Source organism: Bos grunniens, chromosome 5 (genome assembly GCF_055505025.1).
Source record: "Bos grunniens cultivar Pamir isolate PY7600 chromosome 5, Bosgru_T2T1.0, whole genome shotgun sequence".
NCBI classification, from domain to species: domain Eukaryota; kingdom Metazoa; phylum Chordata; class Mammalia; order Artiodactyla; family Bovidae; genus Bos; species Bos grunniens.
The window spans coordinates 104,954,200-104,980,448 of record NC_141169.1 but is presented as its reverse complement, the minus strand read 5'-3'; the positions used below and the strand labels follow the sequence as shown (position 1 = coordinate 104,980,448).

At 51.0% G+C, this 26,249-nt stretch overlaps 1 protein-coding gene across 4 annotated transcripts; it reads left to right on the top strand.

Annotated features, from left to right (window-relative positions):
- Nucleotides 1-26,249, top strand: CD4 (CD4 molecule). Of its 4 annotated transcripts, none has more exons than XM_086402170.1 (10): nucleotides 1-153; nucleotides 7,216-7,321; nucleotides 7,445-7,609; nucleotides 15,273-15,431; nucleotides 16,072-16,305; nucleotides 17,304-17,642; nucleotides 19,965-20,165; nucleotides 20,888-21,009; nucleotides 21,349-21,416; nucleotides 21,713-23,453. In XM_086402170.1, the coding sequence occupies exons 2-10, from the start codon at nucleotides 7,273-7,275 to the stop codon at nucleotides 21,741-21,743; spliced, it is 1,368 nt and encodes a 455-aa protein (XP_086258296.1). In that variant the 5' UTR covers nucleotides 1-153; nucleotides 7,216-7,272; the 3' UTR covers nucleotides 21,744-23,453. The 4 variants fall into 4 exon arrangements, with proteins under 4 accessions (XP_086258296.1, XP_086258295.1, XP_086258298.1 ...); XM_086402169.1 differs by lacking the exon at nucleotides 21,713-23,453 and adding an exon at nucleotides 26,112-26,249 and having other exon boundaries at nucleotides 30-153; XM_086402172.1 differs by lacking the exons at nucleotides 20,888-21,009; nucleotides 21,713-23,453 and adding an exon at nucleotides 26,112-26,249 and having other exon boundaries at nucleotides 30-153.

The following is a 26,249-nucleotide window of genomic DNA, read 5'->3' as shown; positions in this document are numbered from 1 at the left end:
AGGAGACTCGCTACCAGGCTTCCTGTCTCTCCTTCTAAGCGTATCTCTGTCTGCAGAAGTAACAGGCGCCCTCCCCAGTGGGCTTCTGCTCCCAACCCTCACAGAGACACACCTGCGCTAGAAGCAGAAGGGAAGAGGGACCCAGGCTGGGAGGTAAGAGGCACAGATCAGGCTTCGTTCCTTTCTGAGGGTTGGGGATGGGAGGGGAGCGAGGCAAGAGATGTGTTGGCGTCACAGGTCCTGCCCAGAGCTCTGGCCACCTTCTCCGGCATTTCCCGAGCCACACTCTCCCCCTGGAAATGTGAGCTTGCAGAAGCCAAGGGATTCTGCCATGCTTCTCTTCACAGCCCCACTGCACACAGCTCAGCTCCCGGGGCGGAAGGGTGTTGACTCGGACTTGGAGATCAGAGAAGAAATGGGCGTTTGGGGGCCCCGGGCTGAAAAAGGCCACTGGTCATGGGGAGTAGAGGAGATAAAGACAGGGAGAGGGGAAAAGAGGGGGGAAAAAGAGGAAAGAAGAAATGAGAGAGACATAGAAACAACCCACAAATATTAAAGAGGGAGGAGGTCTAGGAAAAAGAAAGGAAAAGAGATGACAATATAAAAGCAAGAGAAAGAGAAGTAGAACCTGGTCTAGAGACATTTCTCCCCTCAAATTAATTTTCCCAATGACTTACTCACCAAAACTCACACCAGAAATCATATTTGCAGCATTTCATAAGCCATATGACTGATGTAGCCTCCTTCGACTCAGGTTATGTTCCTGTTCCTACACTTTTGTTTGCTTTTCGTGCCTTTTTAGTATTTTTGAACAGTATATCTAAAGACACTTCCACTTCAGCTTAAAAATGATTAATGAGATGACTGAAAGCTAAAATTCTGAGAAAGGGGTAAAGCCAAGCTCCTGGGTGTGACATGTGGTAAAAGGGAGAGAGACGTATTTTTAGGCCACTACATCATTAGAAAAATTGGTTCTAAGAAATCAGTGTTAGGGTCTCAGCTGCTCTAGAAAAGGAGGCTGGTGGCAGGGGGTGGTTAGAGAAGGACTTGCAGACCCTCCCTGGGCTTGGTGGGGTGTGTGTGGGGACACACAGGAGGTGACACCTCTCAAGCAGAACGCTCGGAAGGACCCCAGCCTCCCACCTCTACATCCTCAGTCCTCCCCCTCTCCTGAGGCCTCCTTGGCCTCCAGCCCTGTTCCCCAGGGTGTCCACTGTCCTCCCATCCTGGCCGAATTCTGTGTATGTGCGGATGGGGGCCTCCTCCCTACAGTCAGATCCCTCAGAATAGAAAGGCCCCACTGTCACTCACTCAAAAACACTGCGCTCTGGGTGGGACAGCTCTTCCTGAATGTCCTGCCCTTTCGGGGTGGGCTTTTCGGGGTGCAGGGCTGAGGGTAGAGCCTGATGCCGGGGAGGTCCGTGCACTGCGTGTTTGACAATTTCTTGCGCTGTGTAGAGTCTGGGCTGGAACAAAATGGCCGCCCTCCTCACCTCAGAAGAAGGGGTTCCCAGAGGACCGTGGGATGTCTCCCTCCTTCAGTGTGGGGGCCTCAGGCAGAACAGGTCCACCTCAGATAAGACTCCCTCCCATCAACCGGTTCTGGGCAGAAGCCCCATCGCCCTTGGACCCTGATCCTGGCCCTGGCATGGCATCAAGGAGTTGGGTAAACAAGGGCCTGGCCGCTTCAGAGCTTCAGTGAGTCTTGGTTGAGTGAAATGCCTTTGATGAGGGTGGGTGTGCGGAGGGGCCAGGCAAGGGGCTGGGGTTTGTGGGCTCCTTGGCTGAGGTCGACTCTGCACCTCTCCGGGATCGTGGAAGGAGAGGGGGCGCTCCGTTTCCCTCCCTGTGGGCGGTGGAGGCAAAGGAGAGGATGGTGGAGGTTTGCAGCCACCGAACCACAAGGGTCCCTTCGAGGGACCATGTCTCTAGGAAGTTACATTCGCACAAAGCTGGAGCGCAGCAGAGGGGCGCATGCAGTAGGGGGCACATCCGCGGCGGGCTGGAGGGGGCTGATGGGGGCCGTGCGGAGGAGATAAAAGTGCCTGCGGGACCACAGACTGTCATTGCGGTGGGGCTGTGCCCTCTTCCCCCCAGCCTCGAGCCTCGCTTCTCCGCCCTGCCCGGGGTAGGGGGCGCTGGGGCCCCGAGGGCGAGCAGTGCGTTGCCTTCTTGGCTTCTCCTTGCCTCTCAGTGCTCTGCTCCAGGCCTGTGTCTTGTGTCTCAGAATCTCCTTCTTTCCCTCTGCCCTACCTCGTTTGTGCTACCCTGGGCCTTGTGTGTGAGGATTGTGTAAATGTAGCTGCTGCTTTAATGAGCTAATCTGGGTCCCTCCCCGCCTTTCTCTTTCCCTCCCATCCTCCCGTCATCCTCCCTTGGGACTTCTGTGTGTTCCTCCAAGGAATCTGTCCTTTTTCCTTTGTCCACCCCACAGCCATCTCCCGGGCATCTATCCTGGGCCCCAGGCTGTAGTCTGCAGGTTCTCTTCACACAGAAGCTTGTGGAGACTGCAACCCTCCACCCAGAGGCCAGGATGCTGGTTTCCAGGCCAGGAGGGAGTGGAGCTTAGTGGCTGCTGGAGAGAGAAGGGATTCTGAGGGAGAAGAAGCAAGGGGCCCCGCAGGCAAGCCAGGAGAGCTAGAACTGCCTCCTAGCAGAGGAGGAGAGACAGACACAGGGAGCTGAAGGCAGAGGTGAGGGGAAGCACAGATGCGAGCAGAGAAACAGGGAGAGAGAGAGGAGTCAAGGCCTCGGGGACCAGTGGGCCCTCCCGCCAGCCTCAGGAGCCTGCGGTGTACACTGTACAGGATGCTACTGTACCGGGGCAGAGCGCTTCTGGGGAGGCTGAGGATGTGGGGATCAAAGGCCAGCTCTCTGGGGCGGCAGCGGAAGCCCCAGGCATCAAAGCAAACAGCGGCTGGAAACCCAGAACCTCCTCCACCGACCAAGTTGAGCCCTGGGGTGGTGGGTTGGGGCAACACAGGGAACTGGGGGGTGGGAAGTGGGCCTTGCACTGAGGCCAGGATCACGGAGTGGGGAGGAAAAATTGACCACACCTGGGGAGGGACAAGAATGTCCCTAGTCTTGCTCAGGCGTCAAAGCTGACTCTGAACCTCAGGGAAGGGCATCTCACATGGAGACTCCCTCACTCTCCGCTCACCCAGGACACGGTAAGTCTAGAATGGGCGGACAGTGGGACCTACTTTCAGATGTAAGAGTGCTCCACCCTACTCTCTCACCCCAGCCTCCTGCTGTGTGCCTTGTGGTCCCAGGCCAACTGGTAAACAACTTCACCCGTGACCTAGCCTCCCTCTTCCTTTCCTGGAAACCTCCTCCTCCTTCTTTTTTTTTTTTTTTAAAGATTTATTTATTTATTTTTTGGCTGTGGTGGGTCTTTGTTGCCACATGCAGGCTTTCTCTAACTGGGATGAGCGGGGACTACTCTAGTTGCGGTGCGTGGGTTTCTTACTGCGGAGGCTTCTCTTACTGCAAAGCTTGGGCTGTAGACGTAGGCTCAGAAGTTGTTGCGCACAGGCTTAGTTGCTCCGCGGCGCGTGCAATCTTTCCGGACCAGGGGCCAAACCGTGTCCTTTGCATTGCAAGGCAGATTTTAACCACTGGACCACCAGGGAAGCCCCCAAAACCTCCCTCTTGACCACTTGTCTTCCTATTTACCTTGTTTTAAAAAAATTCGAGCAAGTTCCTACCAGGCGTTAGGCCCTGAGTAGTTCCTCTTTCAGGCAGATGAAGCAACATCAAGTTGGCCCTTTCCGCTTCAGGACTCTGCCTGCTGCTTTGGCATCTGGTGCCTCAACACCTCTTGAAGAGAAGGCTTCCCCTGCCCAAACCTCACTAGGAGGGTCAAGCCCTTAGCACGCATTCAAGTGCTGCCTCCTTATCATGGATCAGTGGACAACAGAAAACAGAATCCATCTCAGACGGTTCAAGACCACCCCAGAAAGAGCGGTTCCTAACTGGAACCCAGTTAGGGCTTGAATTGCTATTAGGGGGCCACCTGGCAGGAGTTGTTGTCACCATGGGAAGAAAAGGGCAAGGGAGGGAATACAGCTGATGCCAGAAAATATGCCCTGAGCCAGGAGAGAACAAGGATAAAACACGCTAACCTCTCCTCTCTCCCCGGCCTGCTCATCTCTTGTGGGTGCTTCTCATTGGCCAACCCCAACCAGGAGCTGAAGGGCGAGGGAGCCTGAGTGACACAGTGTATAAGGTGTGCAGTGGTCAGCCTTCGTGTGGAGAGCAGGGCAGAGAGCATGGAGAATGCCTGGGGGTTGGGGGTGTGGGCTTCCCTTGCTGGTCAAGTGATTAAGACTCTGTGCTTCTAATGCAGGGGGCGCAGGTTTGATCCTTGATTGGGAACTAAGGTCCTACATGCTTCGTGATGTGGCCAAAAAATTCAAAAAATAAAAAAAAGAAGGTGGAGGAAGTGGGTGGGAGGTTCAAGAGGGAGGGGGCATATGTATACCTATGGCTGATTCATGTTGATGTATGGCAGAAACCAACACAACATTGTAAAGCTATTATCCTCCAATTAAAAATAATTTTAAAAGAAAAGAGAATACTTGAGAGGACTGGCACAAGAGTAGGCTGTGTGGATGGTGATGACTTGGCTTCATCCAGGCCAGGTTTGGGTGTGTACAGACACTTTTTAGTAACAGAATTACCATGTGGAGTCCAGAAAAAAGTAATCGGTGATTTCCCCTCTCTGTTCAATTCAATTTGGTTTAAGTTAACCAAATACATCCCAAGACCCTTCTCTGTGCTCCAGATGGGGCCAGCGGTGGCCTTGCTGGCTGGACCATCATTTCCAGCCTAGAGATCAAGTTGGTGGAGGAGAGTTGTTATTATTCAGTTGCCCAGTTGTGTCCAACTCTTTGCAACCCCTTGGACTGCAGCACTCCAGGTTTCCCTGTCCCTCACCATCTCCTGGAGTTTGCCCAAGTTCATGTCCATTGGATCGGTGATACCATCCAGCTGTCTTATCCTCTGACACCTTCTTCTTCTCCTGCCCTCAATTTTTCCCAGCATCAGGGTCTTTTCCAATGCGTTGGCTGTTTGCATCAGGTGGCCAAAGTATTGGAGCTTCAGCTTCAACATCAGGCCTTCCAATGAATATTCAGGGTTGATTTCCCTTAAGATTGACTGTTGGTGGAGGAAGGGCGGGAACTGAAACTATGGTAGAAGGTGGGATGTGCACATAAAGGGGTCAGAGTTGGAGACTCTGGGAGTTCAGAGCAGACAGCTCACTGAAAGGTGGTCCCCAGCAGAGAGAAAGACCAGGCTGGGGGTTGGGGTGGGGGGAGAAAAGTAGGTCTGGATACACAAGCTGCGTGCCAGGTGTGTGCTGACAGCCCCCAAGGCTGTCACTGCTCTGAGGCCCGCCCTCAATCTGAGGCCAAATTCAGACACTTTAAAAAAAAAAATTCAAGTACAGTTGATTTACAATGTTGTGTTAGTTCCTGGTGTACAGCAAAGTGATTCAGTTATATATACTATACTATTTTTCATATTCTTTTCCATTATGATTTATTGCAGGATATTGAATATAGTTCCCTGTGCTATACAGTGGGACCTTGTTTATCCATCCTGTATGTAATAGTTTGCCTCTGCTAGTCTCCCAGACTTCTAGTCCAACCTTCCACCACCGCCTCAAAGACACTTGAGCCTGGTCCCGCCTGCCTGTGAGGCACTGTCTGGTGGCCTTCCTTTTGGCTCTACTTCCTCCGTGTCATCTGGTCCCCTTACCATCTGATGGAGCTTCCTAAAGCTCTCAAAGACCTTGTCACATCTCTGCTCCAAAACGAGCAGCGGCTCCCAGCGCCCTGCCGAGCCCAGCCCTAACTCTCCGGCCTGCCCAGCAAGATGCGAGATCAGGCTCCACTCCCCAAGACTTCGCTCCACAGCCACACACCCCACCCCATCACCCCCGATTCCGCAGACTGTGGTGGGTGCCCTCCCCTTTCTTTTCCAGCTGTCTCAGGGTTGTCAGACTTGAGCGTGCACCAGTCCCCCAGAGGGCTGTGAACACAGACAGCCGCACCCAACCCCAGCTCCTGATCCCAGAGGTCTAGGGTGGGCCCCAGAGGTTGCCTGTCTCACAAGTTCTTGGGTGATCACACATGGGGAGTCACTGCTCCAACCCAGTGCCGCCCATTCCTCCAGGTCCGTGCAGAGCCCTTCTGCGACCCCTTCTCCCACGGGCCTGTCTGTCTTCCAAGCCCACAGAAACTCCAGAGTATCACCTTTTTGCTTGTCCCACTCAGAGGCCTTCTAGGGAATCACCCTCTGCCCTTTCCTTGACCGCATCCCTCATGCTGAATCAGACTGCAGGTCCTGGGGGTTTTCTTTCAGAACTCCTCCCTTAAGTCTGTCTCTCTGAGTTCAGGCCTCATCTTTTCCCACCAGGATTCTTACAATCCTGCCTCCCATGCTTGACCTCCTCCAGGTCCTCTTCTGCTCAGCAGCTGGAGGGATCCATCCTATAAGTCTACTCCTGTCCTTCTCTAAGTAAAGCTCCCTCGAGCGCCCAGGGTCACGGCGTTCCGGGACCTTCATGACCTGGCCTGACTCCCTAGCCCCAGTTCCTACCAATTTGCCACCTTCTCTGATAATTCTTTTCTTCTTTTTTAAAAACTTTAATTCACACCAAAGGCCATTCACTCATTTTATTTTGTAATTCATTGATTGAGTAATTAATTTTTGGCTGTGCTGGGTCTTCGTTGTTGGGCACAGACTTTCTCTAGTTGCACCGAGTGGGGGCTACTCTCTAGCTGCGGTGTGAGGGCTTCTCATTCTGGTGGCTTCCTTTGTGGGGCACAGGCTGTAGGACACGTGGGCTTCAGTTGCTGTAGCATGTGGGCTCAGTGGTTGCAGCTCCCAGGCTCAATAATTGTGGCGCAAGGGCTTAGCTGCTCCATGGCATGTGGAATCTTCCTGGACCAGGGATTGAACCCACGTCCCTTGCCTTGGCAGGTGGATTTTTAACCATTGGACCATGAGGGAAGTCTTTTGAGAATCCTTTTCTGATTCCCCCTGGCAAAGAACCCACCCCTGGCCCAGGCACAGCATGCGTGGCATGTAACCTGTGGGTATCTTGTTCAGGGGCCTGCACGTCTAGGTTCCCGCCTGGCTGTCTGGGTCATGAAGGGGACCCAGCCTGATGAACGCCTGCTAACTGCTGACTGGTGTCTCCCCCAGGCCCTGCCCTTTCTTCGGGGGAAGGCTCAGGTCCTTGTCTGCCTCAGCAAAGCCACAATGGGCCCGGGGACCTCTCTTAGGCACCTGTTCTTGGTGCTGCAACTGGGTGAGTGCTCAGACTTGGGGTCCGGGTGCAGGTGGCTTGGGAGGAGGGGCTGGTTGGGGAATGCCAGGTGGGGGATGGGGCAACCACAGCCTCAAGGCCTGACCCCCCTGTTTTTCCACCTAGCGATGCTCCCGGCTGGCACTCAGGGAAAAACAGTGGTGCTGGGTAAGGCAGGAGACAAGGCAGAGCTGCCCTGCCAGGCTTCCCAGAAGAAGAACATGGTCTTCAGCTGGAAAGATTCTTCCCAGTCCAATATTCTGGGGAAGCGTGGCCTCTTCTTTTACAAAGGTAGGTGGGTTCTGCTCCCTGTTTACAGAAGAGAGCCCTGGGGAATGAACACCCCCATGGCAGGGCCTAGCTCCTAGTCAACTCTGGGGTTCTGGAGGGTTCTGCCATCAGCCAGAGTCTCAGGGACTCCCCAAGTCCAGAACCACCCTCTGCCAGCTATTGGTGGGCTGGGGAATGGCTTCTGGTGGTCTATTATAGTTTCATTATTTTAATATTGATGACCTTATTTTAATGGATATTTGAAAAATAGCTACCATATGAAACCCATGATTTCATGAATATTGTTGTTACAGACCAATGATGATACTTTGTTTACTTCCATTAAGAGCAACAGAATGTTTTCCCCTAGCTTTTTAAAAAAATAATGTATTTATTTTTGGCTGTCCTGGGTCTTCATTGCTGCATGGGCTTTTCTCTAGTTGTGGCGAGCGGGGGGCTACTCTCTAGTTTATGTGTGTGGGCTTCTCATTCCACAGGCTTCTCCTGTTGTGGAGCACAGTCTCTAGGCAAGGGCTTCATTAGTTGAGGCATGTGGGCTCCAGAGCTCAGGCTCAGTGGTTGTGGCACATGGGCTTAGTAGCTTCTCGGCATGTGGGATCTTTCCCCACCAGGAATTGAGCCCATGTCCCCCGCACTGGCAGGCAGATTCTTATCCACTGCGCCGCCAGGGAAGTCTTTTTCTAGCTTTCAAAGTGGAAAGAATTAAGATTTCAAAACTTCTTAGGAACATTATTTTGCAATCTTATTTTTTCACGTAAATTTTACCCTCATGCTCCTGTTTAAGTAACTCTTCTTTCTTCTGGGTATGGCTTCTAATATTCAGTACATTATTGAGTGGGAGAAAGTCACAGAGTCAAAAGTAGAAAAATGCCACCAGTGTGAAATGTATTTATTCTTTATAAGTTTATTTGATTTATTATTGTTTGCATTTCACTGCTTATTTTTTTAACATTTTCTCTTAATTCAAATGTATATAGAAGTTGAATAAGTATATAATGAACCCCTGTGTATCTCTCTCAGCTTTAACAATGATCAATTCATGACCAATGTTTGTTCATATAACTGAATCACTTTGCTGTACACCTGAAACATTGTAAATCAACTATATTTTGATTTAAAAACACATCTATAATATCATCATCAATGCTTTAAAATTAATTCTTTTATGACCAAAATTATCCAGTGTTCAAATTTTCCCAAATGCCTTATAATATTATTTTTACATCTGGTCTGTTTGAATCAAAATTCAAATAAAAATTCATGCATGGTATTTGCTTGATATGGCCCTTGAATCTCTTTGAATTTATACATTTACTTTCCTTTTTCTGCCCCCTATTGCAACTGATATTTGAAGAAACCAGGCAATTGCCCTATAAGTTTTACATTGTGGTAGCATTTAACATGTTCCTCTGTCCCTTAAATCTCCTAGAAATGGTGATTAGATCTAGAGACATGATCAAGTTTACGTTCATTTTTTTCTCTCAGTGACTTATTTAATAACTGTACTCCATATTACAAAGCATTATAGCCCCATCTTTTTTTAAAATTGAAGTATAGCTTCAATTGCGGTGTTGTGTTAGTTGCTGGTGTATAGCAAAGTGATTCAGTTATATCTATACACTATTCCTCCCCCTTTGGCAACCATAAATTTGTTTTCTTTGTCTGTGAATCTGTTTCTGTTTTGTAAATAGGTTTATTTGTATCATATTTTAGATTTCACATATATGTGATATATGATAGTTGTCTCTCTCTTTCTGACTTACTTAGTATGACAATCTCTAGGTCCATCCATGTCGCTGCAAATAGCATTATTTCATTCTTTTTCATGGCTGAGTAGTATTCCATTATATATACCTTCTTTATCCATTCCTCTGTTGATGGACATTTAGGTTGCTTCCATGTGTTGGTCATTGCAAACAGTGCTGCTATGGACACTGAGGTGCACACGTTTAATCTTTTGACAAGAGCATTTTATAGATGGTGTTTTATATTATCATTTCATCGCATTAGGAGGCATGCAATATTTATTGCTTCTTTTGTACTATTAATACAAAACAATCAGTGGCTCAAGTTTAGTTTATTTATTTGTGCTTCCTAGGTGGCGCTAGTGGTAAAGAATCCACCTGCTAATGCAGGAGACTTGCAGGAGACTTGGGTTCGATTCCTGGGTTGGGAAGACCCCCTGAAGTAAGAAATGCCAACCCACTCCAGTATTCTTGCCTAGAGAATCCCATGAACAGAGGAGCCTGGCGGGTTACAGTCTATGGGGTTGCAAAGGATTGGACACAACTGAGCAACTAAGTCATTAAGAGATATTAATAAATTGAAAGATTAAGAAGCATATCCAACAAAGACTAGTATCTAGAATATGAACACAACTCTCAAAATTCAATACCAAAAAACCCAAACAATCCAATTAGAAAATAAGCAAGAGACACGAAGAGATATTTCACCAAAGAGGACGTAGAGATGGCAAACAAACACATGAAAATGTGTTCATCATCATTAGTCATCAGGGAAATGCCAATTAAAATCACAAGGAGATATCACCACATGCGTATCAGAATGGCCAAAATTAAAAAAAAAAAAAAAAGTAACATCCAGTGCTGGTGAGGATGCAGACACCAGTTACTCTTACATTGCTGGTGGGAGTATAAAATGGTACAGCTGCTCTAGAGAACAGTTCAGCAATTTTAAAAAAATGTATTTACTTATTTTTGACTGTGCTGGGTCTTCATTCCTGCTCAGGCTTTTCTTCAGTTTCAGGGAGTGGGGGCTGCTCTCTAGCTGCAGTGCGTAGGCTTCTCACGGTGGTGGCCTCTCCTGTTGGGTAGCAAGGGTGCTAGGCCTTGGGGACTTCAGTTGTTGCGATTCCTGGGCTCTAGAGCACAGGCTCAGTAGTGGTGGCACACAAGCTTAGTTGCTCCATGGAATGTGGGATCTTCCTGGACCAGGGATCAGACCTGTGTCTCTTGCATTGGCAGGCAGATTCTTTCCCACTGAGCTACCAGGGAAGCCCTGGAAATTTCTTTAGAAAGCTAAACTTGCAACAACCTAGCAATTGTACTCCTAGACATTTACCCCTTAGAGAAATAAAGACTTATGATCACACAGAAATCTGTGTAAAATTGTTGACAGCAGCTTTATTAGTAGTAGCCAACAACTAGAAATAACCTGCTGCTGCTACTGCTGCTAAGTCGCATCAGTCGTGTCCGACTCTGTGCAACCCCATAGATGGCAGCCCAACAGGCTCCTCTGTCCCTGGGATTCTCCAGGCAAGAACATTGGAGTGGGTTGCCATTTCCTTCTCCAATGCATGAAAGTGAAAAGTGAAAGTGAAGTCGCTCAGTCGTGTCCGACTCTTAGCAACCCCATGGACTGTAGCCCACCAGGCTCCTCCATCCACGGGATTTTCCAGGCAAGAGTACTGGAGTGGGGTGCCATTGCCTTCTCCGAGAAATAACCTAGATGTCCTTTAGTGGGTGAATGGTTGTATGCATACTATGGATTATTTTTCAGCAGTAAAAAGAATGAACTATAGTTTCGGACCACAACCTAGATGACTCTCCAGAGGATTATGCTGTATGGGGAAAAAAAAATGCCAATGCCACAGAGTAACATACTATATAATTTCATTTATATAACATTCTCAGAATGACAAATTATAGAAATGGAGAACAGATTAGTGTTTGCCAGGAGTCAGGGCGAAGGGGTCTGGGAGGGAAGAGGATTTGGCTAGAAAAGGGTAACATCTTTATAGTGCTAGAAATGTTCTGCATCTTGAATTGTGTCAATGCCAATATTCTGGCAGCGATACTGTGCTTTATAGTTTTGCAAGCTGTTACTTTTGGGGTGAGCTGGGTCAAGGGTATTCCAGATATTTCTGCGCTATTTCTTATGGTTGCATGATTTTCTCAGAAGAAAACGTTTAAAGAATCATCAGAGTAAAATGATTAGCTTTCATAATGTCAAAACAAAACAAACAGAATGAAGAAGCTCCACACACACACACACTTAGAAGGATGTCAAGCACATTTTGTTAAGTGGAAAGTAAGCTATGTATGTATCAATAATAGAGTCCCATTTTAATTTAAAAATTCAATGTGGGGGCTTCCCTGATGGTCCAGTGGCTAAGACTCAGTGTTCCCAATGCAAGGGCCCTGGGTTTGATCTCTGGTCAGGGAACTAGATCCCCCATGTGGCAACTAAGACCCAGTGTAGCCAAATTAATATTAAATAAAAATAGATACTAAAAAAAAAAGGAAAATTCAATGTGTGTAAATATATAGCTACACAAACAGAAAAAAGCATGAAGAAATCCACAGTAAGTTGTTTGCAGTAGTATTGAGGGTGGGCAAGGAAAGAGAGAAATGTTGAGTCTGTGAGTCTGTATAATTTTTGTAGTTCAAATAACTAACTGAAAAAGTAAAGATGATCTTAACACAACTTTAAAAATGTATATTATGAATGTTTTCCATTTTATTGAAAATTATTTATAAATGTCATTTTTAGTGCTCACCTAATAGTTCATCAAGTTAGTATGCTCTAATATGCAGCCATTATCTTTTCATCTAATCTTGCACCCTATTAAGAACGCTGTAATTATTATTTTTGTACCTACATTTTGGCTTGAATTTTAAACTTATTAAGGATAAAGTTCTAGAAATGAAATTAAGGATATGAGCTTTAAAAAAAAAAAAGTTGGTGTATATAGCCAGATTGCTTCCAGAAAGGTTCTATCCATTTACAGTAAGTCTAGATAATAATGTCACTGTGTGTGTCTCTCTCTCACTGGAGCCCTTGCTGGCACCGAATACTAATATTTAAAACCTTCTCTCTTTTATTTTTTGCTAATTTTGATAGTTGAAAAACATATCATCATTGTTTTAATTTGCATTTCTATGATCGCCTGTGAGCTTGAAACACTGTGCTCCTTTCTAAAAATTCTCACCTCTTTTGTGTTGATGTTTTTGTTCTGTTCCTAAGATCTGAACTTCTTCCAGAATGGCTTCCCTTCCCAACTTCCTGATCTCTGACAACAGCAGGATCACTGTCCTGACTGCTCCCAATTTCTGACCCAGAGTCGATTTTTTTGCCCTACTTCAATCCCTGATTTCCCCTCGGTCCCTGCCTAGGGCCGTTCCTTCCTGTGGAAGTGTTCTTCCGTTTCACCTTCTTTGTTCTCATGGGAACATCTCATTAGCCAAGGCCACCTACCCCTCCCCTGGGTTACAGTGGGAGCTTCCTGGCAATTCCCTTTGCTACTGGTCTCTCCTACTTTGCTTCTCTTCCTCCTACTGCAGCGCTGACTCCCAACACAGTGCCAGCCACTCCCTATTCCACTAGGCTAAGCCTGGAAGAGCCTCTGCCAGACGTTCATTCCCTCAGTATGGGTTCGCGCAGCTCCTCAGCCGGACACCTCACACCCAGATATTGTCCTGACTGCTTGGAGGTGGCTGCCTGTATGACTTTCCTGGAACTTTACCCCCTTCCTAGACATTCTTGCTGCAACACTTTCCTCTAGCTTACTTCTTTTTTTTTTTTAAAGAAAAACATTTATTTATTTGGCTGTACCAGGTCTTAGTTGCAGCATGCAGGATCTTCAGTCTTTGGCCTGCGGGATCTTGAGTTGAGGCAGGCAGAATCTTACTTTAGTTGAGGCAGGATCTTTAGTTGAGGCATGTGAACTCTTAGCTGTGTCATGTGGGACCTAGTCCCCCAACCAGGGATCTAACCCAGGCCCCAGCACTAGGAGTGTGGAGTCTTAGCCACCAGATCACCAGGGAAGTCCCCTGCCTACCCTTCTTTTAAGGCTTTGTTCTGTACTGGTCTCCTCCAAGAATTGATCCCAGACTCTCTCACACTCTTAGAACTTTCACAAAGTAGAATCGCTTTTACAAAGTATAGAACAGTCTGGACAAGGGGGTCTTGATGAGACCCAGAAGAGCTTTTAACAGGGAAGCAAGGAGGACAAGTTATTTTAGGGAAAGGGTGTTAGATTTCATTTGTAACCAGCTGAGTTTTAGGGTGATGGCAGAACATCCAGATGAAGTCATTCCTTGGGCCATTGGAAACGTGGGCCCAGGAGGAAGGCGAGAGGTTAGGGCTGGGAGTTATCTGCTGAGCGAACATGGGATGCAGGTGAAGTTTTTTTTTAAATATTCATTTTTATTTATTTGTCTGTGCCAGGTCTTAACTGTGGCATGTTGGATTTGTTCCCTGACCAGGGATTGAACTTCCTGCATTGGGAGCTCAGAGTCTTAGCCACTGGACCACTGGGGAAGTCATGCAACACACTAAATTTTAATCCTAGCTCCAGCACTTACTGGAGTTAAAATTCAATCAGTAGCAAAAGGCATAAACGGAAAAGCTGTCTCACACCTGTCTCATAGGGTTCACTTCCTCTCCCCAGTGACAACAAAGGCGACCATTTCCTTGTGTTCACCTCTACAAATATTTGTTCGTTTATAAGATAGATAGATAGACAGATAGAAATATAGGTAGATAGATGATAAATAACTTTCCCCCTCCTTTTCAAACAGTGGTAGCCTTGAAAATATCTTGCTTTATTCAGTTAACGGTGTTTTTTAGATATTATTCCATCTCAGAATATAAACAGCCTCCTCATTCTTCTTTTATAGCATTCCACTGAAAGGGTGAAGTCTACTTATTTAACCTCTTCTTTCATGGTGGACATTTCGTTCTGTATGTGCATTCGTAATTCTGGGAGTATTATAAATTACCTTCCAGGGGAATGGATAAATTGGGAGATTGGGATTGACATATACACACTACTATATATAAAACAGATAACTAAGAAGGACCTACTGCATAGCACAGGGAACTCTACCCAATACTCTGTAATGACCTGTATGGAAAAAGAATTTTTAAAAAGAGTGGCTATATGTATACGTATAACTGAATCACTTTGCTGTACAGCAGAAATTACCATAGCATTTTTAAATCAACTATACTTCAATAAAAATTTAAAAAATAAGAACAAAACAAATTATTTTCCAAAGAAATTGCACTGGTTTATGTTCCTGCCAATAATGTGTAAGCAAGAGTTTGGACAACTACTCAATTTCTCTAAACCTCTGTTTCCTTATCTGCAAGATAAGCAAAATGGTACCTATTTCTCAGACTTGTGACTGTTACCTGAGATGATGTGTGTAAAGTGTTGGCCTGTAGGAGCTGGTGGAGCTTCCCAGGTGGCTCAGTGGTAAAGAATCCACCTGCCAATGCAGGAGACTCAGGAGACATGGGTTAGATCCCTGGGTAGGAAAGATCTCTGGGAGGAGGGCATGGCAACCCACTCCAGTATTCTTGCCTGGAGAATCCCATGGACAGAAGAGCCTGGTGGGCTACAGTCCATGGAGTCACAGAGTTAAACATGACTGAAGTGACTTAGCGTGCACACATGTAGAGGCTGGTGCTCTCTAAGGGAGGTTACGATTTTATTTGGGGTTAGTGAGATGCTGTCCTGGCCAGGTAAAGGAATGTGTTTGGACCTCCTCACCAGTCTGGGGTTCTCAGATTAGGACCAGGGCAGATTCTATTGGACATCAGCAACTCAGATCAGAAGAGTCGTGGGTACCACCCTTGCCAGGGATGCACTGTCTCCAGGGTACCCCAACCTCCTCCATACGGGATCTGCTCCCAGGTACCACTGAACTGAGCCATCGAGTGGAATCCAAAAAAAACCTGTGGGACCAAGGATCCTTTCCTCTGATCATCAAGAATCTCCAAGTAACTGACTCGGGGACTTATACCTGTGAAGTGGACAAGAAGACGCTCGAGGTGGAACTGCAGGTGTTCAGACGTGAGTGGGGCAGCCTGGGACCTCCAGCCAATTTCCCTTCCTCCTTGACTCACATCCCTGCACCCAAACCAGGGCCTGAGCTGCTGGCATTGCCACAGTCTGAAGACAGATCAGATAGGCCGCTGTGTCTCCTCAGTGCCTCCTCAGGCCTTGGGTCAGGCAAGCAGAGACAGAGACCTGGGGGTGAGCGGGAGGTGCAGGGGCGGAAAGGCAGGAGACAGAGGGAGGAGAGAGAGAGACAAGGAAGAGAGGAGAGCGGGAGGGGAGAGGAAACCCTGCCTTGGGCTGGAGGTGGACAGAAGGGAGATGTTGGAACAAGAGTAACTGCAGATTCTCAGATGGCTCAGTGGTAAAGAATCCGCTTGTCAATGCAGGAGACGCAGGTTTGATCCCTGGATCGGGAAGATCCCCTGGAGAAGGAAATGGCAACCCACTCCAGTGTTCTTGCCTGGGAAATCCATGGACAGAGAAGCTTGGCGGGCTACAGTCCATGGAGTCCCAAAGAGTCAGACACAACTTAGCAACTGAAACAATAAATGGACGACAGACCGATACCCTAGGCTTCCTAGCTTCTTCTCTTCTTCTTGGGGAGATGGTGTGTGTGTGTGTTTGTGACACAGTTCACCTGCTCCCCTCACAGTGACTGCCAGCTCAGACACCCACGTGCTGCTGGGACAGAGCCTGACCTTGACTTTGGAGAGTCCCTCTGGGAGCAACCCTTCCGTGCGATGGAAGGGTCCAGGGAATAATAATACGAGAGACGTCAAGAGCCTGTCACTGGCCCAGGTGGGGCTGCAGGACAGTGGTACCTGGACGTGCACTATCTCCCAGAGCCAGCAGACACTGGAGATCAAAATACCCATCGTGGTGCTGGGTAAGAGGGGCTCCCCCTTCCCCGCAGGCACCCCCTGCCTGCCAGACCTTCCTCTGCCATCACTGCTCTGCTCCGGGGGGTCTGGTTTAGGGGGAAGGGGAGGCTGAAGCCAGGATCCCCTGGAGCAGAAGTCTGCCCTAAGAGACACGCTGGCCCTCTCTTCTTCACAAGCTATCCTTGGGGGAGTGGACATGGAAGAAAGAAGGGACGGGGGTGTAAGGATGTCAGGGACCCCAGAGACCCAGGAAGAAGCCCCAGAGGAGGGCTGTCAAGGGCATCTGTCTTCTTGGTTGCCTCAGCTTCCCCCTCCCACCAAGTTGCAAGTCCACTAACTCAGAGATGCTCACAGCAACAAGGCAGCCCTGATGAAACTCGATGTTGCAGGTTCAGAGTCCTGAGTAGGCACTGGGAAGGAAAAAAAAAAAAAAGCCCAGAGGGCAGGTGCTACCCCAGACCCTGTCCTCTGGGTGACTCTTGTGACACACAGGAGGGTAGCACGGTGATGAAGTTCATGGGCTCTGTCTGAAATCCTGGCTCTGACTTGACTGTGTGGCCCTGGGCAGGTCACTGGAACTCTCTGTGCCTTGGACTCTGCATCTGCAAAATGGGGATGATCTAACCTACCTTGTCCAGTCATGAGGACAAGTAACGTATGAAGTGCCCTTGGAACAGCGCCTGGCACATAGTCAGCCAGTGTCTGCGCTTACCTTGAGAAGGGTGATGAATGTTGTACCCACGTGGTACAGGCCAGATGCCCTCTGTGCTCCGGGATCCTGAGGAGGGAGAGGACCCCTGTGGCTGGGCTGTTCTAGGAGGGCTTCTCCAGGGAGGGGGTGCTGCTGTGGCAGAGAGTGGAGGTGCAGAGCAGAGAGAGGAGAGGAGATGTAGAAGGAAATTGAAGGGCTCGAGTGGCAGCCCAAGTATTTGGACTCACCTGGCCCCCTTTCCTGCGCCTGCCTCGCCCTGTATGGACCCAGGTTCTCTCCCTCCCCCTCCAGCCTTCCAGAAGGCCCCCGAAACAGTCTATGTGAAGGAGGGGGAGCAGGCGGAGTTTTCCTTCCCACTCACCTTCGAGTATGAAAATCTGAGCGGGGAGCTGACTTGGCAGCTGGCGAACGGGGATTCTTCCTCCCAATCCTGGGTCACCTTCACCGTGAAGAACAGAGAGGTGAAGGTGAACAAGATTCACAAGGACCTCAAGCTCCTTGTTGGGGAGAAGCTACCACTGCATCTCACTCTGCCACGGACTTTGCCTCAGCACGCAGGTTCTGGAACCCTGACCCTGGATCTCACCAAGGGGAAGTTGCAGCAGAAAGTGAACCTCGTGGTGATGAAAGGTGAGGAGCTAGGCTGAGATGGCGAGGGTGGGGTCAAGGGCCAAGGGACCTGGCTCAGGGTCCCTCCAAGTCACGACAGACCCTCCAAGAGAGTGCCTAGGCCCTGGATGCCTGGTGGAGTCCATCAAGGGCCCTCTGGTTTGGGGAATTTTTAAAAAAGAATGTGGGTGTGCTGGGTTCATTGTGGCAAGGAGGGTTTCTCTAATCGAGGCACAAGGACTTCTCTTGTGGAGCATGGGCTCTAGAGCATTGCAGGTCAGTCGTTGCAGCTCGAAGGGTTTAGTTGCCCTGCCGCATGTGGGATCTTAGTTCCTTGACCAGGGATCCAACCTGAGTCCCTTGCATTGGGAGGCAGACTCTGAAGTCCCTGGGGGTAAGTCCTTGGGGGTTGGTTCTGAACTGACGTTGGAATCCTCATCGAAAAAGCAAGAAAGTTCCAGAAAAACATCTATTTCTGCTTTATTGACTATGCCAAAGCCTTTGACTGTGTGGATCACAATAAACTGTGGAAAATTCTGAAAGAGATGGGCATACCAGACCACCTGACCTGCCTCCTGAGAAATCTGTATGCAGGTCAGGAAGCAACAGTTTGATCTGGACATGGAACAACAGACTGGTTCCAAATAGGAAAAGGAGTACGTCAAGGCTGTATATTGTTACCCTGCTTATTTAACTTATATGCAGAGTACATCATGAGAAATGCTGGGCTGCATGAAGCACAAGCTGGAATCAAGATTGCTGGGAGAAATACCCATAACCTCAGATATGCAGATGACACCACCCTTATGGCAGAAAGTGAAGAGGAACTAAAAAACCTCTTGATGAAGGTGAAAGAGGAGAGTGAAAAAGTTGGCTTAAAATTCAACATTCAGAAAACTAAGATCATGGCATCTGGTTCCACCACTTCATGGGAAATAGATGGGGAAACAGTGGAAACAGTGTTAGACTTTATTTTTTGGGGCTCCAAAATCACAGCAGATGGTGACTGCAGCCATGAAATTAAAAGACACTTACTCCTTGGAAGAAAAGTTATGACCAACCTAGATAGCATATTCAAAAGCAGAGACATTACTTTGCCAACAAAGGTTCGTCTAGTCAAGGCTATGGTTTTTCCAGTGGTCATGTGTGGATGTGAGAGTTGGACTGTGACGAAAGCTGAGCACGGAAGAATTGATGCTTTTGAACTGTGGTGTTGGAGAAGACTCTTGAGAGTCCCTTGGACTGCAAGGAGACCCAACCAGTCCATTCTGAAGGAGATCAGCTCTGGGATTTCTTTGGAAGGAGTGATGCTAAAGCTGAAACTCCAGTACTTTGGCCACCTCACGCGAAGAGTTGACTCATTGGAAAAGACTCTGATGCTGGGAGGGATTGGGGGCAGGAGGAGAAGGGGACGACAGAGGATGAGATGGCTGGATGGCATCACTGACTCGATGGACGTGAGTCTGAGTGAACTCCGGGAGTTGGTGATGGACAAGGAGGCCTGGTGTGCTGCGATTCATGGGGTCGCAAAGAGTCGGACACGACTGAGCGACTGAACTGAACTGAACTGGAATCCTCTGTCCCTCCCTGACATCCTAGAGCTGGCCTAGGGTGAGCTCCACTAGAATTCCCGAGGGCCTCACTGAGAACTAGGCTCTAGTTCTACCTCTGCCGGGACCCTCTCAGATCCCAACTAAGCCCCTCCCCTCTGTGGGTCATTTTTGTCCTAAGGAGGATAAGAATATGACAGTGATGGTGACAATGTCAGGTGTCATATTGAGTTCTTCCCCTCCTTATCTCCTTAATTACCATAACAACATCACCAACAATAATGGCTTAGATTGGGTGTTTCATACAAGTCAGGCCCCATTCAAGAGCTCTACGTGTATCTTTCCATTTAACAATTGTGTGGGGCTCTCCCTGGTGGCCCAGGTGTAAAGAATCTGCATTCAATGCAGGAGACCTGGGTTCAGTCTTGGGTGGGGAAGATCTGCTGGAGAAGGGAATGGCAACCCACTCCAGTATTCTTGCCTGGAGAATCCCATGGACAGAGGAGCCTAGTGGGATACAGTCCATGGGTCACAAAAAGTCGGTCACCACTGAGTGACTAACACTTCAGGTTGGTAAGTAACTTGTTCAGGGACTCACAGATTGTAAGCAGCAGGGCTAGGGTTCAAATCTAAGACTGTTGGACCTCAGAAGCTGTGCTTCCTCCATTTTAACTGTATGAGAATGTGCTCTGAGAGGCTAGCAGAGTGGTGCTGATGTAAAGCATCATCGTCATTGTTCTACGGAATTCCTGGAGGTCCAGGGTCCCTGTCTCAGGCTTTTGTCCCTCTGCAGTGACTAAGTCCCCAAACAGTCTGACCTGTGAGGTGCTGGGGCCCAGCCCGCCAAAGCTGACCCTGAACTTGAAGATGGGGAATCAGAGTATGAAGGGCTCAAATCAGCCGAAGTTGGTGACACAGCCGGAGCCCCAGGCTGGGATGTGGCAGTGTCTGCTGAGTGACAATGGCAAAGTCCTGTTGGAAGCCAAGATCGAGGGTGAGTCAGGGCCCATGTTCCATGGTCTAACCCCGAGCCCCTGTCTCCTCAGCTGGGGGACCCTCCCAGGGCTGGTGGAGACCACCCAGCCTCCCAGTTGCTCTGAGATGGGTAGGGTGGTAGGTGAGGTGCCTAGGACACGGGGATGATGAGGTGAAGTCGGGTGTGGCCCTGGGCTCCTGTAGCCCTACAAGTTCCCACTTCCCTAAGGTCTACCACCCAGGAGTGGGGCTCACCTGACCAAGAACCCCCCTCCCTGGCTCCTCTTCAGACCCAGACATACATGCACACCCGAACATACAGACATTCGTGTGCATAGCAAGGGTGGGGACTGTTGGTCTAGCTCCTCAGAAAGCAGAGTGGTGTGTAACCTTAAAACCCCTTCCCCAAGGGAGCCTTGGGATAGAATGGATACACATATATCTATAGCTGAGTTCCTTGCTGTTCACCTGAAACTGTCACAACAATGTCTTTTTTAAATTTTATTTTTAAACACCAAAAAATAAAATGGTAAAAAAAAACAACAACAAAAAATCCTTCCCCAGCCTTTCCCTTCCAGTTCTGGTGGCCCCTAAGGGGCCCATGTATCTTGCCTGGCTCTCTCAGCGCAAGGACCAGACCCAAGTGTGGCTGGGCAGTGAGACCCTCTGTCCTGGGCCCCCTTGTGTGCCCTTGCCCTGACGATGGGCAGGGAGCTGAGCACGCCTCTCTCTGTCTGTCAGTCTTGCCTTCAGAGTTCACCCACGCCTGGCCAAAGCTCCTGCCCATGGTGTTGGGGGGAATCGCAGGTCTAGTGCTTTTCACTGTTTGCTGCGCCTTCTGTGTTAAATGCTGGCACCGCAGGGTGAGTGAGCCCTCCCCGACGTCCTCACGCCCCCATGGGACGCTCAAGACCCTGAGGCTGGTCCGGCCACGAGGCTGTCCAGTGTCTGTGACCTGCTTCTCCTCTGGTTCCCTCTGCCCACCGCTCCCTCCCTCACTGCTGGCTGGGCCCCGTCCCAGATCCCATGAGGAGGGAGAGAAGGGAAGGCGCAGAGTCAATTCTGGGACAGATGGCCTCCTCGGCCACAGCCCTGGCCTCTCCCCTCCCAGCTTTCCCTTCCGCCCTGCGCCTCCCGCCTAAGGGGCAGCTCCCTTTCAGAGGCCCAGGGCCCTCACGACTCGCCTCCTTCTCCCTGGACAGCGCCGGGCAGAACGGATGTCTCAAATCAAGAGGCTCCTTAGTGAGAAGAAGACCTGCCAGTGCCCCCAGTAAGGAACTGGGAGGGGGGAGCGGAGAGGGAGGGGAGGGTGGAGGAGCGGGAGGGGAGGGAAGGAGACAAAGGCTAGAGGGAGGTGGTGCAGAGGAGAGAAGCAGGTGGGGATGGCCCAGGAGGTGGGAAGCAGGCAGGGGGATGGAGGACCAGGTGAGGGGCAGGGGGCCCGGGGTATGGCTGGAAGCCAGCCCTGCGCTGGAAGAGAAAAGCAGGCTCTGGGAACCACAGAGGGCCTGGAAAGCAAAGGGCTGGGAGGCACAGACTTGTTCCTCTTATTCTTCGTCCCTCCAGCCGGCTCCAGAAGACCTATAGTCTCACCTAAGGCCCTGACCAGGAGGGGTTTCTCACCTGCAACCTCCCCACCATGCTCCGCCGCCCCCCCAACCCCACCCCTGCCACATCTCCTATCGGCCCCTGGGCCTGGGGACCAGATGAATGTAGCCGGGGCCTGTGGCCGCCTCCCTCCCTCCTGGTCGAGGGGGCCTTGGGTCTGCTCCTCCAGATGCTCTCCTCCTCGTCCCCATTTTCTACTCCAACCCTAACCCTTCTCTGATGACTTCTTCTCTCTCGACTCTCTCCCTCACCACTGGCTCAGATCCCGGGCAGCACGAGGGACCAGCCCAGCCTGGCCTGGAGGGTGAGGCTGGGTGTCTGCAGCACGAAGCTCAAGACTGTCATTGTACGGGGAGAGGATCCTGGGACCAGAGAGGGCAGGGACTAGCCCAGGATCACACAGCTAGTCAAGGACAGATTCAGATCCCAAGTTCCTCCTGACTGCCAGCCAGCAGCATTTCATTCTGCCTGCATCTCACTCTGCCTTGGCAGAACCACAGACTCACATCCTGACCTGGGCACAATCAGGCACCCTGGGCACACTCGTGCACAGACATGATTCCTTATCACCTCAGCAGCACGGCTCTGTTTACAAACCAGTTCCTTTGGGCTTGTTTGTCTATGGGCTTCCCTGGTGGCTCAAACGCTAGAGAATCTGCTTGCAGTGCAGGAGACCGAGGTTTGATCCCTGGGTTGGGAAGATCCCCTGGAGAAGAAAATGGCAACCCACTCCAGTACTCTTGCCTGGAGAATCCCAAGGACAGAGGAGCCTGGCGGGCTACTGTCCATGGGGTCTCAAAAAGTCGGACATGACTAACAATGTCTATTTCAGCCTCACGAAAATCCTGCAAGGCTGGGTAGTGACAAGACCAAGACTAGCATCTCCAGTGTATCGACCAGAAACAGAAGGCAGAGAGGTACATGATAGTTTAGCTTCACACAGCTAGTACGTGGACTAGCCCAGGTCTCTTGGCTGCTAGTTCCACTGCTATGTCTTGAATAGAGGGACAAATACCATGCAGGTCTCTGCCGCTGGCTGGTCACAGATGCCTGGTATGTCCCTTGTCCCTCCATGGGAGCCCTTCTTGGCAGGAGTTTGCCTCAGAGAGTTCAGGATCAGGCAGGAGGGCCTCCCTGCCTAGAATCCCTCCTTGGTCCCCTGCTGGCTGCAGAATCCTGTTACCAGGGAACAAAACCTGCAGTTCTCCTAATCAGGGCACAGGCCCTGTGGGAGAGAGTGTCCAGTGACCGCCACTCACCCTCTCAGAACCTTCTGGAAGGTGAGTTTTGCCCGGGGCGGGGGAGAGGTGGGGAGCTGGCTGGAAACTGAACCCTCTGAGGGCACCTCCTGTGAAGGGTGATACCCCTGGGCCTCAGTCTCCCCACCCTGCACCCCCTTCTTTCTTCTTCCAAATGACTCAGGATACAGAAAATCTCGGGGTTACAAGTTTTCTTCTTCTTCCTCTTCTTGATCCATTTCTCCCAAGATCCCCAGCCTTCTCTGCCCCACTCTCCTCCCTTCCCTTTCTCATCACCTCCCGCAATCCCCACCCTTTCCCCTTCTTTTCTTTCCAATTTGCCTCTTTCAGGAAGAACACCCAGCTGTCGCCAGGGGTCCCCATGGCTTGCTTGTATTCCTGACCTATCCCCACCCCTGCCTCCCTGAGCTGATAGAAAAATACAACAGACTTAACTTTAAGGAAGATGCTCTTCATTTGTGCGTATGTGAGAGAGAGAGAGAGAGAGAGAGAGAGAGAAGGGTGGGGGAGACATTGTGTGTCAAGTCTCTTCAGTCGTGTCCGACTCTTTGCGACCCCACGGACTGTAGCCCACCAGGCTCCTCTGTCCATGGGATTCTCCAGGCAAGAATACTGGAGTGGGTTGCTATGCCCTTCTCCAGGGGATCTTCCCGACCCAGGGATGGAATCTTTGAGGGGGAGGCAGAGGTGGACTCTTTCCTGGGGATCTGGAATCTTCTGATTTGTGGGGTCAGACCCAGAGGACAGGTTGCCAGGTTTGCCCCCAAGAAGCAGATCAAGTTTCCTTGGGGAGGGAAAAATCCTCTGGAGGTGGTTAGCCACCTCCCCACCCCAAAGGGCCCTGAGTGTGCGCCTGTATGTGTTCTACTGAAGGGGAGAGACTGCAGGGACCGTGTGTGCGCGCGCCACGTGAGAAACTGCGATGTGTGCGTGAGAACTGTGTGTGTCCCCCACACAAGTGTGAGTTTGTGTTCCAGGAGGAGGCAGCAGTGTATTGGGGGGAGGTGCATCCTTCTAGCCCCTTGTATCCCACAAGCAGCCCCAGCATGGCCACCGCCCCTCACTCCTGCAGCCTCCAGCACACGCTCGCGTGAGCCTTCATCCTGGGAGCAGCCCTTACAGATACACTGGGGAACACACGCGTCCTCCTCCCCGGGCCATACCAGCGGCCTCTTGGAGCCTGAGTTCGCGGGGAAAACCGGGTGGGGTGGGGGCAGGACTCGAGCCAGGTCACCAATGAAGCCGGTTCCCTCCCGGCACCTGCCTAGCCCCTCCCCCGCCAGGTCCCCACCGTCCGGTCCCCCCGGGCTGGCCTCCATCCCGACTCCGGACTGCGGGCAGTGGCGGGACCCCGGAAGAGAGGGGCCGGCGGGCATGTAGGGGGCCGAGCCGAGAGGCTGGGACGGGCGGGAGGAGGGAGGCCCCGGGGGGAGGAGGGAGGAGGGCCGAGGGCGGCGAGCTGGAGCCGGCAGGCGGCGGGAGCCCGGGCGAGCCGCGTCGCTCGGGTGCGCGGTCTCCATGGCAGTCCTGGGCGCAGCCCGAGGTAAGGCGACCCCGGCCCGCTCCCCCGCGGGCCTCTCCCCTCTCTCCCCGCAGCCCCCCGCCCCCCCGCCCCCACCGGCTCCTTTCCCCTCCGGGCGGCCCCTCCTCCCCGGCCACCTGCTGTCTCTGCCCTGGAGACCGCGGTGGGTGGCAGGCAGGAGGGAGGAGCCGTCCGACCTTACCCCTTCACCCCGAAGGGCAAGGGACCCCTGTCCGCCCCGGTGTCCCTTCGCACGCCCTCCCACCTTCCTCTGATTTCTCTCCGTCCTTCACCTCCTCTGTCTGTCCTTCACATCCTTCCTGCCTGGCTCCCTCTCTGAGTCCCCGCTGTTTCTTCCCGAGCCCACCCTCTGGGCCTGGGTGGGGGTGGGTGGGAAGGGGTCCAAGGCTGTCGCGGAGGGTGCGGGGGGGGGGCTCTCCTGACCAATTCCCTCTATCTTCCTCTGGCTGGCCATTGCCATGGCAACTAGGGTGTACTGGGCTCCCAGGGAAGACAAAGGTGGGGGATGGACGAAGGACCTCTGGGGGAGGGGGCAAGGGTCTAAAAGTGTACAGGAAACAGACCTTCCACTGCTGCAGCCCATTTTTATTCGGTTTACCCCAAAGCCGCTATGCCCATCTTTCCTGCCTCCACTCTTTCCAGGGTTTCCTCTTAGCCTCCTCGCCGGGGCTCAGTAAGCTCAGAGTCAACACATCCAGAACACCTTCCTTACCATTAGAGTTAAACGGAGGCTCCGGGCAGGGGAGGAATGAGTGGGGGTCCACGGGTGGGGGGAGTCCGAACCTTATTGAACACCGGGCTTTTCTTCTCAGCCTCCCTCCCCTCTGCTCCCTCCCTCCACCCACCCCCGCCTCTCCAGGGGTCTCTCGTTTTCTTCTATTTTCAGATACTATCACTTTGCCCCCTCTTTTTCTCTCTTCTGCTTAAACTCTCCTCCTTCCCCCTGGTTCCCCCTTTCCATTTCTGGATGCTTCTGATGTCAGCGGTTTCCCTGCCTTTGGGTTCCCTAACCACCCCCCCTCAGTCCCTGCCTCCTTTCTCCCGTCTTTCCAGATCCCTGGTGAGTGGGAGGGTGATCGTGCAGGCTTGGGGAGATGGGGCTGAGCATCAGGACCCCTGGATCCAGGAGTCTGGAAAGCGGGGGAGAGGCCGTACACCCTATCCCAGTTTCCCATGAGCCCTCGGGAAGAAACAAGTCGTGCTTGCCACGGCCGACGTGGCTCTGGGGAGAGACTCGGGGATGTGAAGATAGCGGTTGAGTAGTATTGAGCAGAGGACAGAAAGAGGGACCTGAGGGAGGGAAAATGGCTGACGGTGGATGGGAGATGGGAAGTCAGAATACCTTCTTTCCTGGAGGTCTGGAAGGCAGGGCTCTTATCCGTGTGGAGTGTTGGAGCTCTTATCCGTGGAGGGGTTTAGGGCAGGAGAGTGTTCTGAACGACCTGTGACCCGGAGTAACCAGTCATTTCTATAATTTCAAGAGAAGAGGGGATTCAGAGCGACTTGGAGACCAGCCCAGGCTCTGCCCCTTCCACACCTCATCTCTCCCTTGCAGTGAGTCCAGGAGGCTGAGCACCACCCCCAGGATCCTTGGGGGCATCTAGAAGACCTCAAGTGGTCAAGAACCAGAGGAAGAAGGGAGCTGGAAGTCCTGGCATGAGGACCGGGGCTCCCCAGCCAGTTTCCTAGTGGG

Excerpts from the sequence above, each read along its gene's own strand:
- CD4 (XM_086402169.1), top strand. The coding sequence starts at position 7,273 with ATGGGCCCGGGGACCTCTCTTAGGCACCTGTTCTTGGTGCTGCAACTG. Across the intron at positions 7,610-15,272 it reads TGGCCTCTTCTTTTACAAAG|GTACCACTGAACTGAGCCAT; the intron begins GTAGGTGGGTTC and ends ATCTGCTCCCAG. Across the intron at positions 16,306-17,303 it reads AATACCCATCGTGGTGCTGG|CCTTCCAGAAGGCCCCCGAA; the intron begins GTAAGAGGGGCT and ends CTCCCCCTCCAG.